Here is a 16,115-nt window from a genome sequence, read left to right on the forward strand (position 1 = left end):
ATGTATGTATATATATAGGGTGAATCAACGATTTGGTCCCTCACTTATTCGCGACTTGTCAATGTTGTCCCTAAATCACGTATTCATCGATTTAGTCCCCGAAAATAATTGTTTTTCGTCAAATCAGTCCCTATAGCCGTATTCCGTCAAGTCTCATGCGAGAGCTCCGATTTGCCTTGGGCATTTTGGTCTTTTCACGCCTTCTTCTTCATTAGTTCTGACCAAGCTTCGCCGGTGACCAAGTCTCACATCCTAAAGCTCCTCCGGCAAGCCAAGTCGACGCCGGAAATGCAGACAACCTTAAACCCCTTGTTATCACAGCTCACGACAACCTTAAATCCCTCCTTTTTTCCACCAAGTTGTCCAAATCTTGCGAGATAATTTCGCCCGCAAGGCCTCCAAATCCGCGCTGCACCTACTGGCCAACGTTTGCCAGAGAGGGAGGAACCGGATCAAGGCAGCGACCGTGCTGATCGATCTACTGCTAGACACGAACGAGAAACGATATTGCGAGTGGAGTCTGAGCGTACTGGAGCAGCTTTGTCGGTGCGCGGCGGGGCTGGCGGTGGTGTCGAGGAAAATCCTGAGGGTGTCGCAGGTGGCCAATGAGAGAGGTCTGAGGATCTTGTACTCCATCGCCAAGTTCTCTGCTACTCCCAGTGTGGTGCAAGAGAGCTGCTGAGATTCTCAAATTGGTTGCTAAGCAATGGAAGAATTCTCCTTGCACGCCGGCGTTCTCCATGCAGCGTTTATTCGCCGCGTTTTCTGACGCGAGGGACCTTAGGGTTTGGAGAACTTTGGTCTGCATTTCCGGCGTCGACTTGGCTTGCCGGAGGAGCTTTAGGATGTGAGACTTGGTCACCGGCGAGCTTGAGCTTCTCCGGCGAAGCATGGTCAGAATCAATGAAGAAGAAGGCGTGAAAAGACCAAAATGCCCAGGGCAAATCGGAGCTCTCGCCTGAGACTTGACGGAATACGGCTATAGGGACTGATTTGACGAAAAACAATTATTTTCGGGGACTAAATCGATAAATACGTGATTCAGAGGCAACATTGACAAGTCACGAATAAGTGAGGGACCAAATCGTTGATTCACCCTATATATATATATATATATATATATATATATATATATATATATATATATATATATATATATATATATATATATAAGTTCCGGTGCGAGTGAAGGTTTCCCGTGTGGTTGTGCGGGTGATTAATGTGCGTGAGTTTTGTGCTTTAGATGCGTGAGGGTTGTGCTTAACATGTCTGAGTTTTGTACTTAACATGCGTGGGGTTGTGTACTTAAAGTGCGTCAGATTAATGCTTAATGTGCTTCCAACCGCACAATCGCATGGGAAGCCACAAATGCACCCGATCCCTTCTATATATATATATATATATATATATATATATATATATATATATATATATATATATATATATATATATATATATATATATATATATATATATATATATATATATATATATATATATATATATATATATATATATATATATATATATATATATATATATATATATGCTGGTGGTGCTTCCCGTGCGGATGTGCAGGTTGACTCACATTAATCATTACATTGGCGCACTTTAAGTACACACTAGACGCACATTAAACATTAAACACACAAACAAAATACATTCATTCAGAAAACAAACTCACGCACCTTAAGCGCAAAAATCACGCATCTTAAGCACAACCCTCACGCACCTTAAGCACAAAACTCACGCACCTTAAGTGTTAACAACAACTCACATTAAGTACATAGGCACATTAAGTACAAAACTCATGCACCTTAAGCACAAGACTCACGCACCTTAAGTATAAAAATCTCGTACATTAAGCACAAAACTCACGCACTTTAAAGTTTCAACAAACAACTCACATTAAGTACACACTCACACACATTAAGCACATAACTCGCGCACCTTAGGCACAGGACTCAAGGACGTTAAGTACAAATTAAAACTCATGCACATTAAGCACTACACACTCACGCACATTAAGCGTACAAATCTCACGCACTAGGAATTTAGACCCATCTTTTATTCTCATTATTATATATATATATATATATATATATATATATATATATATATATATATATATTGAAAATTTGTAAAGCGCAACACCGAAACTGAAGTTGTAACACAAACAATTTGTAACGCAGTTCGGGAAAACAACCCTAATCTGCGAGGCACTTCTCAATTTGAGAACTTGCCTAAATCCACTAAAAGCTCAATATTTAAATTTTAAAGTACACTGTTTGGAACCTGAGATTACACAATAGAATGATCTTTCCTACCAAACTATTGAAACCTAAACACGTGTACTACTTTCTAGGGGAATTTAGTATCCTATTCTCAAAGACTCTCATACCTCACAAGAATAATGTTGAATGCTTGAGATCTACAATAAAGGACATCCCCTATTTATAGTAGCTATTCCTAACAGATTTGTGAATAACAAACTATTCCTAATCAAAATAGAACTAGAAAATCTTCAACAACAAATCCCCTTAGAACTAGTATTCTTCAATAACTATTCCTCTTAGTACTGATATTCCTTTATAGAACTGGAATTCTTTTTGCAAATAACTTTGACAAAATACTTTGAGTCAACATTCTCCCCCTTTGTCAAATTTTTGGCAAACACCTTGGTCTCTGTCTTTCTCCCCCTTAGTTGATGCCACAGTGGTGTTTGATTGATGGTAGATTAATGACAGGTTAGATCACCATCCCATGTGTAGCTTTTATCAGATGATCTTTTCCCCATCATAACACATTCATGTTTTTGGTTATAGACTTTACAATTCTCTTTGGAAAATTCTACTTTGAATTCATCATCACACAGTTGACTTATACTGATGAGGTTTGCTTTGAGTCCTTGTACCAAAAAGACTCTTGGTAATCTGGGCAGTCCATGGACATTCAAGGTACCACTTGCGATAATCTGTCCTTTTCCTCCATCTCCAAAAGTGACATGCCCTTCATTTTTGTACTGGATATTCTCAAGATAATGTGGATTTCCTGTCATATGTCTTGAACATCCGCTGTCAAAATACCAAACACTTTGCTCTTGGCTTGTTTCTGAGGTATACGCAACAGCTTGTGTTTGTTCCTTTCTTACCCATACTTTCTTGCTATTATTTTTGCTTTGTACTGCCCAATCTCTGTTGTTTTGTCTGTAATAGAGATCATTTTGTCTTTTGAAGCAGTACGCCTTTATGTGTCCCAATTTGTGGCAGTAATAACATCTGATTCTCCTTCGGTGTTGAAAGTGATGTTGTGACACCTCAGGATTTTCAGAAGAGTGGCTTTCACTGGACGCTGGATTTGGAGATTCCATCTAGTGCCTTGATTTCTTGTAACAGTTTGGCCTCTCTATTTTTAGATTCTAATAATTCATTTTGAGTTTCTTTGAGACGCTTTTCTTCTCTCTCTTTTTCACCTTTTAGAAACTGATTTTCTTGCATGAGCTCTAGATTCACTTTGATGATTTGTTCCCATTTAGCATACAATTGGGTATATGACTCTAGCAGTTCTTGCATATCATTTTCTTTTCCGTTGTCATTCTCATGATTTGCGGTGAATGCTACGAAATTAGTGTTGGTGTCTTCTTCACTATCTGAGTCATCGCTTAGTGTTGCCACATATGTTTTGTTCTTCCTTTTAAAATATGTTGGACATTCTGACTGGATGTGTCCAAACCCTTTACACTCGTAGCACTAAATTCCTTCAGGTTTTAGACTCTCCCTTCCTTTTGAAATAGATTGATTTTGTCCAGTTGGGAAGTTCCCTTGATTGATTGAAGCACTTTTGCTTCTAAATTTGTTGAATTTTTTGAGAACTCTGTTGAAATTCTTTGTTAGGAGAGCAATTGATTGTTCCATGGTTTCAGTATCAATTTCTGGACTCTCTTTCTGCTTTGATTGGAGCGCAATTCCTTTGTCATTATTTTTCCCTTTTTGCAGTATCTCAAGCTCATATGTTTGAAGATTTCCCATTAGATCACTGAGTTTGTAGGTGTTTAGATCTTTGTTTTCTTGGATGACTGTAACCTTTATCATAAATCTCTCAGGTAGGGAACGTAGGACCTTTTTGACGAGCCTAGGTTAAACGCATCTCCAGCAATCCCTAAAACTCTTGCACTAAAATGTGAGATATCCTCGTCTTCTTCCATTTTTAAATTCTCAAACTGTGTTTGTATCATTTGCAGCTTGGATTGCTTAACAGAAGTATTTCCTTCGTGATGATCACATAGTATATCCCATGCAACTTTAGCTATGCCAGTGGTAGCGATTAGTTTGAAAGTATCTTCACTTACCGCTCCATAGATGGCATTCATTGCTTTTGAATTGTAATTATATTCCCTTCGCTCTTTTTCGTTCCATTCTGTTTTAGGTTTTTGATTACCTTTATCATCAACTGGATTCTTCCATTCTTTCTCAACGGCATCCCAAACTCCTTCTCCTTGTGCCAAAATATAGATTTTCATTCTAGCTTTCCAGTAGGAGAAATTTGTACCAAAGAGAGCAGGGGGCCTGGTGCTTGACAGTCCTTCTCTGGGAAACTCCATTAGGATCCTGCTAATAACTTAAGCAGTTTGGCTCTGATACCAATTGAAAATTTGTAAAGCGCAACATCGAAACTGAAGTTGTAACACAAACAATTTGTAACGCAGTTCGGGCAAACAACCCTAATCTGCGAGGCACTTCTCAATTTGAGAACTTGCCTAAATCCACTAAAAGCTCAATATTTAAAGTACACTGTTTGGAACATGAGATTACACAATAGAATGATCTTTCCTACCAAACTATTGAAACATAAACACATGTACTACTTTCTAGGGGAATTTAGTAACCTATTCTCAAAGACTCTCGTACCTCACAAGATTAATGTTGAATGCTTGAGATCTACAATAAAGGACATCTCCTATTTATAGTAGCTATTCCTAACAGATTCGTGAATAACAAACTATTCCTAATCAAAATAGAACTAGAAAATCTTCAACAACAAATCCCCTTAGAACTAGTATTCTTCAATAACTATTCCTCTTAGTACTGATATTCCTTTAGGGGGTGTTTGGTTGGATGAAAATCAAATTCCATGGAAATGATTTTCCATGAAATGTAGGAAAATGTTGTTTTACCTTGTTTGGTTGGATGGAAAATCTTTTCCATGGGAATTTGACTTCCCAAAGGTGAAGGAAAAGAAAATCCTACCTAAACATTGGTATTTTGTTTTCCAAATGTGTTGGGAAGAAAAGATAGTACTATTAGACTATTTTGCCCTCATCAAAATTTATTAACTACACGTGTATACATTATTGTTAAGGGCATATTGGTCTTTATATTCATAATTTCTTACCATTCCAAACCCAACCAAACAATGGAATTCATATTCCCAGTAATTTCTTTTCCACTAACCAAACAATGGAATCTATTTTCCTGGTAATTTATTTTCCATGGAATTTGAATTCCATTTCCCTTCAAATATTTTCCAGCGAACCAAACAGGCTGTTATAGAACTGGAATTCTTTTTGCAAATAACTTTGACAAAATACTTTGAATCAACATATATATATATATATATATATATATATATATATATATATATATATATATATATATATATATATTGTTAGAAACAAGTGTACTTAGAGATTTTGATGATACCAAACACACTAGGAATTTCGACCCCTCTTTTTTTCTCATTATTTTTTATGTCTTTCGTGGTAGACAAAAGTTGTCTCTGTTCATTTAAATGATTCTTGCTTAGCAGAATGTATACTCGAATCAGAGCACTTCGCAGACTAAAGAAGAAGAGAAGATCAAGAGAAGACCGAGAGATCAGCTAAGACCAAAATCTGGAAGGGTCTATTTCTCGTGTAATTATCAAATGATAAAGAAAGATCATTTGACCTAGAAAGAAAACGAAAGATAAAGACAATCTTTCGTTAGTAAACTCGAGACTATGAGTCAAAATCTGACTTGATCAGACAACTTCTACATGATTGCTCAGAAGTATATTTGTTCAAGTCTTAGTGCTGGGTAAATCATCCTAGACACATGGTGTCCTAGGAATGATATTTCAAATATCAAGGAGCATTAAATAATTGGTACTTCTGTCAGTACAAAAGGACAAAATGGTAGGTCACCTAGGAATTTAGACTTGTTGGCCGGTTGCTCTACCTCATCGCAACAAGACCAGACATAGCATTCGCTGTTCAGCAGCTCAGCTAGTACGTAGATGCTCCAACGACTAAGCACTTGATAGCTGCACACCGCGTTCTTCGCTACATTAAAAAACATCCTGGCCAGGGATTGTTCTATCCTAAGCTAAATGACATGCATCTCACTGTATTTTAGAATTCTAACTTGGGTTCTTGCTCAAACACTCGCCGTTCTATAAATGGATTCTGTGTGTTCCTTGGATCAGCTCTAATATCTTGGAGATCGAATAAACAAGTCACTGTTTCTCGTTCATCATCCGAGGCAGAGTACCGTGCACTAGCAGCCACTGTTTGTGAAGTCCAATGGATTACAACGCTGCTGCATGATCTATAGATAAGGTTAGACAAACCAGCTGCTCTATTTTGCAACAACAAGTCGGCAATTTCTATCGGAGAGAACCATGTTTTTCACGAACGCACTAAACACCTCGACATAGATTGTCACATTGTGCGTGAGAAGCTTAATCAAGGGATCATTGAGCTCTTATCCGTATCCTCCTCAACTCAAGTTGCAGACAGGTTCACTAAAGCCCTTCCCATCTCGTCCTTTCAAATATTCACATCTAAACTGGGTATTCAGGATCTTCACACTCCAGTTTACGGGGGGTATTGGGAGAAAGTAACAATGCTGCTGCATGTGCCGAAGGGCTCTTGTGTAATTTCATTATGTCGAGTTAGTTAGGAGCGGTTACGGGCATAACAGTGTATATAAACAAGCTTTCTCTGTAATCAAGAGGTTAACACCTCCTGTTCCTGATTTGAATAAACATCCTTCCCTCTTTCTTCATCTCTGATCTTCTGATGCTACCTTAGCCAACAACAAGAGAGAAAAGATTAGGCTGAGAATTCCTTGGAGGCGTTCGCTCATCATTCGCATCTTTAGAAGATTGATATGAATGATATTTCAAATATCAAGGAGCATTAAATAATTGGTACTTCTATCAGTACAAAAGGACAAAAAGGTAGGTCACCTAGGAATTTAGACTTGTTGGCCGGTTGCTCTACCTCATCGCAACAAGACCAGACATAGCATTCGCTGTTCAGCAGCTCAGCCAGTACGTAGATGCTCCAAGGACTGAGCACTTGATAGCTGCACACCGCGTTCTTCGCTACATTAAAAAACCTCTTGGCCAGGGCTTGTTCTATCCTAAGCTAAATGACATGCATCTCACTGTATTTTCGGATTCTGACTTGGGTTCTTGCTCAAACACTCGCCGGTCTATAATTGGATTCTGTGTGTTCCTTGGATCAGCTCTAATATCTTGGAGATCGAAGAAACAAGTCACTGTTTCTCGTTCATCATCCGAGGCAGAGTAATGTGCACTAGCAGCCACTGTTTGTGAAGTCCAATGGATTACAACGATGTTGCATGATCTACAGATAAGGTTAGACAAACCAGCTGCTCTATTTTGCAACAACAAGTCGGCAATTTCTATCGGAGAGAACCATGTTTTTCACGAACGCACTAAACACCTCGACATAGATTGTCACATTGTGCGTGAGAAGCTTAATCAAGGGATCATTAAGCTCTTATCCGTATCCTCCTCAGCTCAAGTTGCAGACGGGTTCACTAAAGCCCTTCCCATCTCGTCCTTTCAAATATTCACATCTAAACTGGGTATTCAGGATCTTCACACTCCAGTTTACGGGGGGTATTGGGAGAAAGTAACAATGTTGCTGCATGTGCCGAAGGGCTCTTGTGTAATTTCATTATGTCAAGTTAGTTAGGAGCGGTTACGGGCATAACAGTGTATATAAACAAGCTTTCTCTGTAATCAAGAGGTTAACACCTCCAGTTCCTAATTTGAATAAACATCCTTCCCTCTTTCTTCAGCTCTGATCTTCTGATGCTACCTTAGCCAACAACAAGAGAGAAAAGATTAGGTTGAGAACTCCTTGGAGGCGTTCGCTCATCATTCGTATCTTGAGAAGATCAGTAGGTTATAATTTCCTCCTCCGGCTTCTGCATGCTTTATGGAAACCTGAATGCCATATGGAACTAATAGACTTGGAGCATGACCACTTTCTTGCCAAATTTGAGTCACAAAGAGACTATGATGTTGCAAGATCTTATGGCCCATGGATGGTACTCGACCATTATTTGTTGTTCAGCAATGTGTGCCAGATAACCAGGCATGGTATCTGTCATTTGTTTATGGCAGCCCAAATATGGATCTAAGTCGAGAGTTATTTCTCCAATAAACAAGGAGTGGATAAAAGACGTGAATGGGCCTACCTCACATTTAATTTGATGAATCTTGGCAATTTATATCCTGCACCACGGCGTGCATTGCATTGTGCACCCAGATGCAAAACGATGTCGTTTCATTTTTTTTTTTTTTGAAATTTCCCGCCCAGTGTTTGGCAGTTAATTTTTCTTTAAAAAAAAAATCCATGTTCAAAAATGTACATAATGTTATACTAGAATATACATAATTGTATACATGAATGTACATAATTATATAACAAAATATACATACTCTTTTTTAGAAGATAATACACATAATCTAACATAATACATAATAAACATAAACTTTTAACATAATACACATCAACTCTTAACATAATACACAAAAATTTCCTGATTCGGATGTACATAATTGTATAAAAAGAATGTATAGAATTGTATAAAAAATGTACATAATTGTATGAACAAATATACATAATTGTATGAACAAATATACATAATCACAGCAACTTCCTACCACGCCTCCCAAAACGACGTCGTTTTGAGAGGCGCGCGGTGCACAGTGCTACGCGCGCCGTGGTGTAGGGTATAACGATTGATGAATCTTGCAATGAATTAACTTTGCTGTGATTACCTTGACAACCCATGGCTTCACCTTATTGTAATCAATCTGCAGTCATATATGCACCAGATTAAATGAACAGCCAACCTCATCTCAAAAAGAAAATAAAAACTACTACGTAATTATGAAGACTAAATGAACAGCCAGATTGGTCATGCCCACTGAATCCAATCATCCAATGTAAAGAAATTTCTAATTTTTTAGTACGGTAAGAAACTTGAAACACACTTTTGTGTACCTGGAAATTTTAAGGGAGTTAAAATAGTAACAAACAATATAATATTGATATAGTAACCATCCAAACAGAATTAAATTACTACTTCACCTTTTCAGCAATCAAGAAAGCAGAATAAAATCCAACACCAAATTGACCAATCACTCCATTATCTGATGCAAGGTCCTTAATTATTTTCCTGCATATAGGGGGTGTTGTGCTTTAGTAATGCTACAAAAGATATCTTAAAAAATAACCATAAAAGTTAGTCTAATATTTCAACAACCATAAACTTATTTGATAAGCAGAAGTGTAGAAGTAGCTTAAGAGCATTCAAAAACGTTTTGGTACCACTCTGTGCAATGGTTCCAAGACAGTCTATGAGATCTTCAATTCTCTTGTTATTCCTATACCAGTATCTCATCAACCATCACCTCATAGACAGTCTTGGAACCATGGCACAGAGTGACATCATGTGACATTATCATATAGAGACATCACTTGTCTTGGCTCACTTGAACGCGATCCTTCTGATCCTTCTTCTTGATTATCCAATGATGCTCTCGATCATCTCAAAAAGGACTCCTTAATTAGTGCTGCAAATTATCCAAAAATCTCCATTTTCTTCACTTCCCTTGCCATTGAAGATAAAAACACCTAAAACAAGAGAAATAATTCTAATAAACCTTATGCAATGCAATAAATGGTGCAAACTAAGCACAAACTTGGTTAAAGAATGGGGTAAAATGTGTACAAAAATACACATATCATTTTGCATCATGAAAATAGTACAAATTGACACTTATCAAATACCAGAGGAGCCCCACGCGCAACCCTCACCCCATCAACTGTCCACACATATTATGAACAAATACGGTGACAATGAGTCCCATCGTAGGAGTAACCTGCCCGGCCACAACACCATTTACTAGCATTATATTTCATCGTTGAGATACATACCGTAATCAACCTTACCCAATCCTCCTCAAACCTGAGCTTTCAAAGCGTGCAATCCAAGAAGCTCCACCCGCCTGCCCTGTGCGCACCCTACTCTCACCTTAAATAACCAGTGGGCCCGAAAAAAAAAAATTTAAAAGAAAAGAAAGAGAAAACTTACTCATGAAAGTATAAAGGGTATTGTATATGTGTACAGTCCATCAATACTCTTGTATCGTTCTATTGTGAATACACTTACAGTTTGATGCGTTCGTAAATCCTCTGGGCATCATACCATTTGAATATGGTTTAGAAATTAATTGCTGAAAAGTGAAATTGATATAAATTTGGATTTAAATGATAAAAAATAAGGATTCAAAAATAAATCTTAATTTACTATTTTTTTTTTTTTTGAAAAGCAAAGGTAGATATAGAAATTTGACCTAGAAATATCAACAACAAATGTGTCATTTCCATACTCTTGCTGCTCGTTTTGAATACGCTTAGCAGATGATATAAGTGACTCTAAACAACGACCATATAATTGGATTGATTTGAGAGTAGTTATTTCTGCAAAACCACTAGGAATTTCTTTCAAAACTACGTGACCAAGGACTAGATTTTCAAGGACGGGAAAATGATTACTAGTGGCTTCCCAATATCGTAGAGGACTCCAATCTATCCCCAAGAACTTTAATCGACGAAATCCTCCATCTTTGGGTTTCCATGTTTGATCATTAACAGCATCGTCCAATTTGAGGTCCTCAAGCTTAGACAACTCACCAACAACATCCATATCCTTCCATTTTAAATGTGTTCCACAGAATCTTAACTTCTTAAGATTTGACAAAAAATTATCTAGGCTTAGCATCCCCATAGAATAAATAGTTCTAAACTCCGGAAGTACGACAAAATGAACCACTAGTGTTTCCACTTTATATAAATAGACAAGACTTTCAAACCAATTGGGAGCTTTGCATTTAATTTTATGATTTGTAGTAACTTCCAATGTCCTTAGATTTGGGGTCCTCAGGAACAACTCCTTTGTACAACTCCTATAATCCAACCATCTAATGCTCGCCAAATTATGATGAACTGATCTTGGAGGAACTAGTGTAATAGCACTATAAACATAGAGATTCCTTAATTGAGGTAATCCCCAAATATCAAGGGGTTCACATGGTGAATAATAATCAACTTGTAGCTCCTGTAGATTTCGGAACATGAACAAAGGCAAATACTGAATATTTAACCCACAAGGAATAGATAAGTATCTTAGATGCACTAGACCCACAATCTCCAAAAAAATATTATGGACATTTATCTCCTTAGATACTTTCAATGCCCTTAAAAACTTAAAATGTGCATACACCCCCACCTGTCTTGAAGTCCTGCCAAAAGAAATTCTATCAATCAGTGAAGAAATACTGTTGTAACTGCAAATTCTTGATTGGATGCTCCATGGTTGGGATATATGGGAAGAGTTTATTGATTGATTTCTCTTCCACCTCAAACTAATTATATCATAACCCTTCTTGAAACTAAGAGTTTCTTTTTGGGCTTCTCTCAAAGCCAATTCACGCAAAACATCATGCATTTGATATAATCCATCATTTCTATCTACACAAATTAGAAGATTTCTATCCACAAGATCATGAAAGTTCATCCTTGCCACACCTTCCAAGCTCTCATCAGACCTCAAAACCTTTAGAAATCCCTCCGAAACCCAAAAATCAACTATCCTCTGTTCAAAAAACTCATAATCTTCTGGAAAACACCCAAATGACAAAAAACAAAGTTTAAGGTGATGAGGCAAGAAGGTGTAACTCAAATCAATGATGTTCTCACCCTGCTGATTAGAATGATGTAAACTCAAAGCAGGGACACATTTTGCAATATGCTCCCATTCATGAATAGTTTGGTTGGAGTTTGAGAGGAGTCCAGCAACCACAATAATTGCAAGAGGTAATCCTTTGCACTTGCCTACTATCTCTTTACCAATTTTTTCAAGTTCAGGGGACAATAGAGTTATTGATCTCTTACACACTTTGCTCTGAAAAAGATTCCAACTTTCATTTGAATCCAAAAAACGTAAGGTATGGCAAAAATTATTACCTGAATCAGCATACTCAGCCACATTTTTTTGCCGAGTGGTCAACAATATTCGACTTCCATTATTGTCATCCTTAAAACATCTCATTAAATCATCCCAGACATCTGTATTCCAAATATCATCTACTACGATCAAATATCTTCGATGTTTTAGATGCCTGTATACTTGCTCAGCCAATTCGTAGTTGCTAGCTCTATTGTTGTCACTGGCCCCTGGGGCAAGAGAACGAAGCAGGCATTGGAACACTTGTGTTGGATTATAGTCCTGTGAGATAGTAACCCAAGCTCGACAATCAAACCAAGAAATGAATGAAGCATCTTCATAAATCTTTCTAGCTAAGGTGGTTTTACCAATACCACCCATTCCCACAATCGAGACAATTACTCGTTTTGAGGATTGCTGGCTCAGGTTGTCCATTATGGTGTTGAACTCATCATCGCAGCCCACCAATTTGATTGCAGACTTTGAATCACCAACCATAATGTTATCGAGTTCCAGCCCTCTAAGAGAAGCAGGATTGTTGTTTTGTGAGTTGTTGGATTGGTGGTATGCATTATTCTTAACATTCAACATCTCTTTCTTGATGTAAGATGTGAGGCTAATTCCTTGGATGAAGAGTTGACGAATCCTTTGTGTAGCCTGTATCCGTTGTTTCATGTATTTGTTGAGATAAGAAGCTCTCAGTTCTTGTATGATTACACTTTCTGCTTCATACAACATATTCCTCCTTCTCTTTGCCTCTTGCTCATCATCATTATCATCATCAGCACCATCATCAATCTGTTGTTCATTCTTGCTCTCTTGTTCATCATCATCATCACTATCTTTCTCATCATCCTTACTCTCTTTTCCATATAGAAAGAGTTGATGCTGCGTGCAAAAGGATTTGACCCTTTTGTTTATATGAGGCGGCATGCCTGATACTGGCAGTGTAAAGTGCTTCCCTAGGATCTCCATCACATAATTGAAATCCATAGTTTCTAAGTCGCCTTTAATTGCTCGATTCAATATGGGGAGAAGCTTTTGAGCAGAGTGAAGCCTAAGCTTCATGGATTTCCCCAGGTAAAACAATCTCAATTGGTCTTCTATTTGGAACCTTAGTTCAATGGAGACATCTCTCACTTGTGCTTCCAAAGCTTTGATTGCTTCATCACAGCCCCTCACTTTGAAATCTTGTTGAAGAGAGGTTTGCAAAGAAGAAAGATTTTTGTAAAGTAATCTGAGCTTTGTTTTGTTGCGAAGAGGGAAAATGGGTGTGTGATGTTGGAGGAAATGTTGATGGAGTGTGTCCATTAAAATGGTTACAGCACCAAAAGCCGCCATAGCCAGTGATGTTGCGAAGAGGTAATTAAGATGGATTTTGCAAAGAGGAGAGAAAGTTGAAATTGTGGAGATGAGAAGAAATGAGGGAACAATTTTTGCAACGAGTATAGGTTAAACACAATTTTTTTTTTTTTTTTTGGAAATATAGAATTATTTTAGTGACCTTCATGAATTATTGCATCTGAGTTGGAAGCAACTTATCAAATAACAGTCTTAAAAGTTTGGGGCTGGCAATGGAGCACCATGGTCATCTCTTTTTAGCATGCTAGAAATGATTAGCTTTGGTATCTCATGTCTTCTTAGTTTTGTTTCTTTGCTGTGTATGCTTGTTTGTGCTTTGTTTGGGGCTGGAGGCTTGGTGTGGTCCTTGTACAGCACTCACACTGATTTGGAAAAAAGGAAATGATGGAATAGTGGGGAAAAGAAAAAGAAAAACAGAATGATGAAAACAGAAAGGAAAAAGAGAACAGGAGAAAGGAGAATAATTGAGAGAACTAGGCCACTATTTATATGAACAATTACAGGTATTTTTCATTTGCTTTCTGTTTTACATTGTTTTTGTCACCTATTCCTTTTTCCCTATAAAACTGTATTTAATATTCTTTTTTTGTAACATGACCCCCAAAATCTGGTAGCAACAATAAATTTCAACGAATCTAAAACTGAGCTACTTTCAAATCCCATTTGTGGATCTCTCCCAACTCTCGTGGCTCTATTAAAAAAGGCTCAAACCTGAGAACCTACATAGGGAACAAACCTCCTTTCACCTGAAGCAAACATTGTTGATACATTGTTTGTATATAAGTATAGTGTTCTAATAGTTTGTTGCTGGTTAGTATTACGTTGATATGTAGTGTATGAATTCCGTATAGGATTTTAAAAAAATTGAAAAATTTAAATATAATAATGATTTTTTTTTTAATTTATAAAAAACAATTCGCTACCCTTCTTAAAAAAAAAGGGTAGCGGATTGTTTTAAAAAATATAATAAATTAATGGTATTCGCTACCCTAGTATCAGGGTTTTCAGCGACCCTAGTATCCGCTACCATTGTACAAGGGTAGCGGATGTGTAAATCTGTACTAGTGTGAAACTGCAGTGTATACAAAATGAAACTGAATAACATTTCACATATTTGAGTGTACTTGTGCAATGAAACAATAGTTATATCGAATAGTTGTGTTGTAATGAAACTATATTGTATATAAAATTAAATTGAATAACAATTTCACATATTTGAGTGTATAATGTTGAAAGAAACTGTAGTTATATTGAAATAAAATTGTAGTTGTATTGAAATGAAACTGCACTGTATACAAAATGAAACTGAATATTTTATACAATCACAGTCACTTTTTGCGGACGGCGCGAAACATGTGTGCCGTTTCATTTTATTAAATGAAACGACGTCGTTTTGATGCCTAGACCATAATACATTATAGACCACGGTATAATTTGCCAAAATTTTCACTTTGGTCTTTTTCTTTCTTTTCCTGTGAAACAACACTGGAGCCATTCCCTTTTTTTCTTTCTCTACCACCAACTCCACTTTCTTTCTTTTATTTCTTTTCTTTCGTTGTCTTTTTCTTTTTGCTTTTACTTTATTCTTTCCTAATTATTTCTCCTTTTGCCACCAACTTCTTTCCATTTCCCATCTCGTGTTTATTTTCAGTCTTTACACGGTCTTTAATTTTTAATTACTTTTTTGTAGGTATAATCGTTGGTGAGGAGATTTGATTAACTACAAAGGTATAAACCATTTATTAGCAGGTGCATCTTGCAAGGAGACCTTGAAATTGGAAATCCTATAGAAGTTAACGTTAGGTCAGGACTTTAGGGAACTACAAGCTATGAGAGATTAGAGCTCCTAGATGAGAGAGGTGAAGGCCAAGATGAGTGAGTCAGAGAACTCAGTGGACACACCGGAAGGGACTATGTGACCGTCGGACTTCTTCTAATCGGACAAGCCACAAAAGATATTACTGGCGAAAGGGAAAGTTGGAGCGAGATGAGAAAGACGAAGGCCACGATGGTGGTGCAATTTTTTTTTTTTTTTTTAAATTAAAATTAATAAAGTCACATCAGATATTACCGGCTCCATGTCAACAGATTTATCGCGCAACCTGTAAAAAATGCTAGGTGACAAAATTTTTTTGGTTTATGGATTGAATAAGTACTTATGAAAGATCATGGTGCGGCATGAAGAATCGCTTATGGTTCATGGTGCGGCATGAAGAATCGCTTATGGTTCATGGTGTGGAATGACAATTTAACCTATAAATTTTACATACTAATATATTACACTTAACAATATGAAAAGTTGAATTAAAAATAATTTCAATCAAGCATCATTATCCGAATCAGACATATAAAATTAGACAAAGAGAGTAATAATTATTATTTTTTTTTTTTTGAAAATGAGAGTAATAATTATTTACTTTCTATTATATTTCAAAATATTAG

General features: G+C 36.9%; 1 protein-coding gene across 4 annotated transcripts in view; it reads right to left on the reverse strand.

Annotated features, from left to right (window-relative positions):
• The window catches only part of LOC109176945 (disease resistance protein RPP13-like), a 126,980-nt gene that overhangs the window by 89,117 nt on the left and 21,748 nt on the right, over positions 1 to 16,115 (reverse strand). The window contains exons 1-4 of one of the 4 annotated variants that reach the window (XM_019326342.1): positions 10,660 to 13,851; positions 10,476 to 10,498; positions 10,241 to 10,337; positions 9,616 to 9,937 (exon numbers count right to left, since the gene is read on the reverse strand). In XM_019326342.1, coding sequence (XP_019181887.1) covers positions 10,252 to 10,337; positions 10,476 to 10,498; positions 10,660 to 13,652 — 3,102 coding nt within the window. In that variant the 5' untranslated portion in view covers positions 13,653 to 13,851 and the 3' untranslated portion in view covers positions 9,616 to 9,937; positions 10,241 to 10,251. Of the gene's footprint in view, positions 1 to 9,615; positions 9,938 to 10,240; positions 10,356 to 10,475; positions 10,540 to 10,659 lie in introns of those variants that run through there. The other 3 variants (XM_019326343.1, XM_019326344.1, XR_002053490.1) reach the window with 3 other exon arrangements.

This window comes from Ipomoea nil, unplaced genomic scaffold (assembly GCF_001879475.1).
Source record: "Ipomoea nil cultivar Tokyo-kokei standard unplaced genomic scaffold, Asagao_1.1 scaffold0176, whole genome shotgun sequence".
Taxonomy (NCBI): domain Eukaryota; kingdom Viridiplantae; phylum Streptophyta; class Magnoliopsida; order Solanales; family Convolvulaceae; genus Ipomoea; species Ipomoea nil.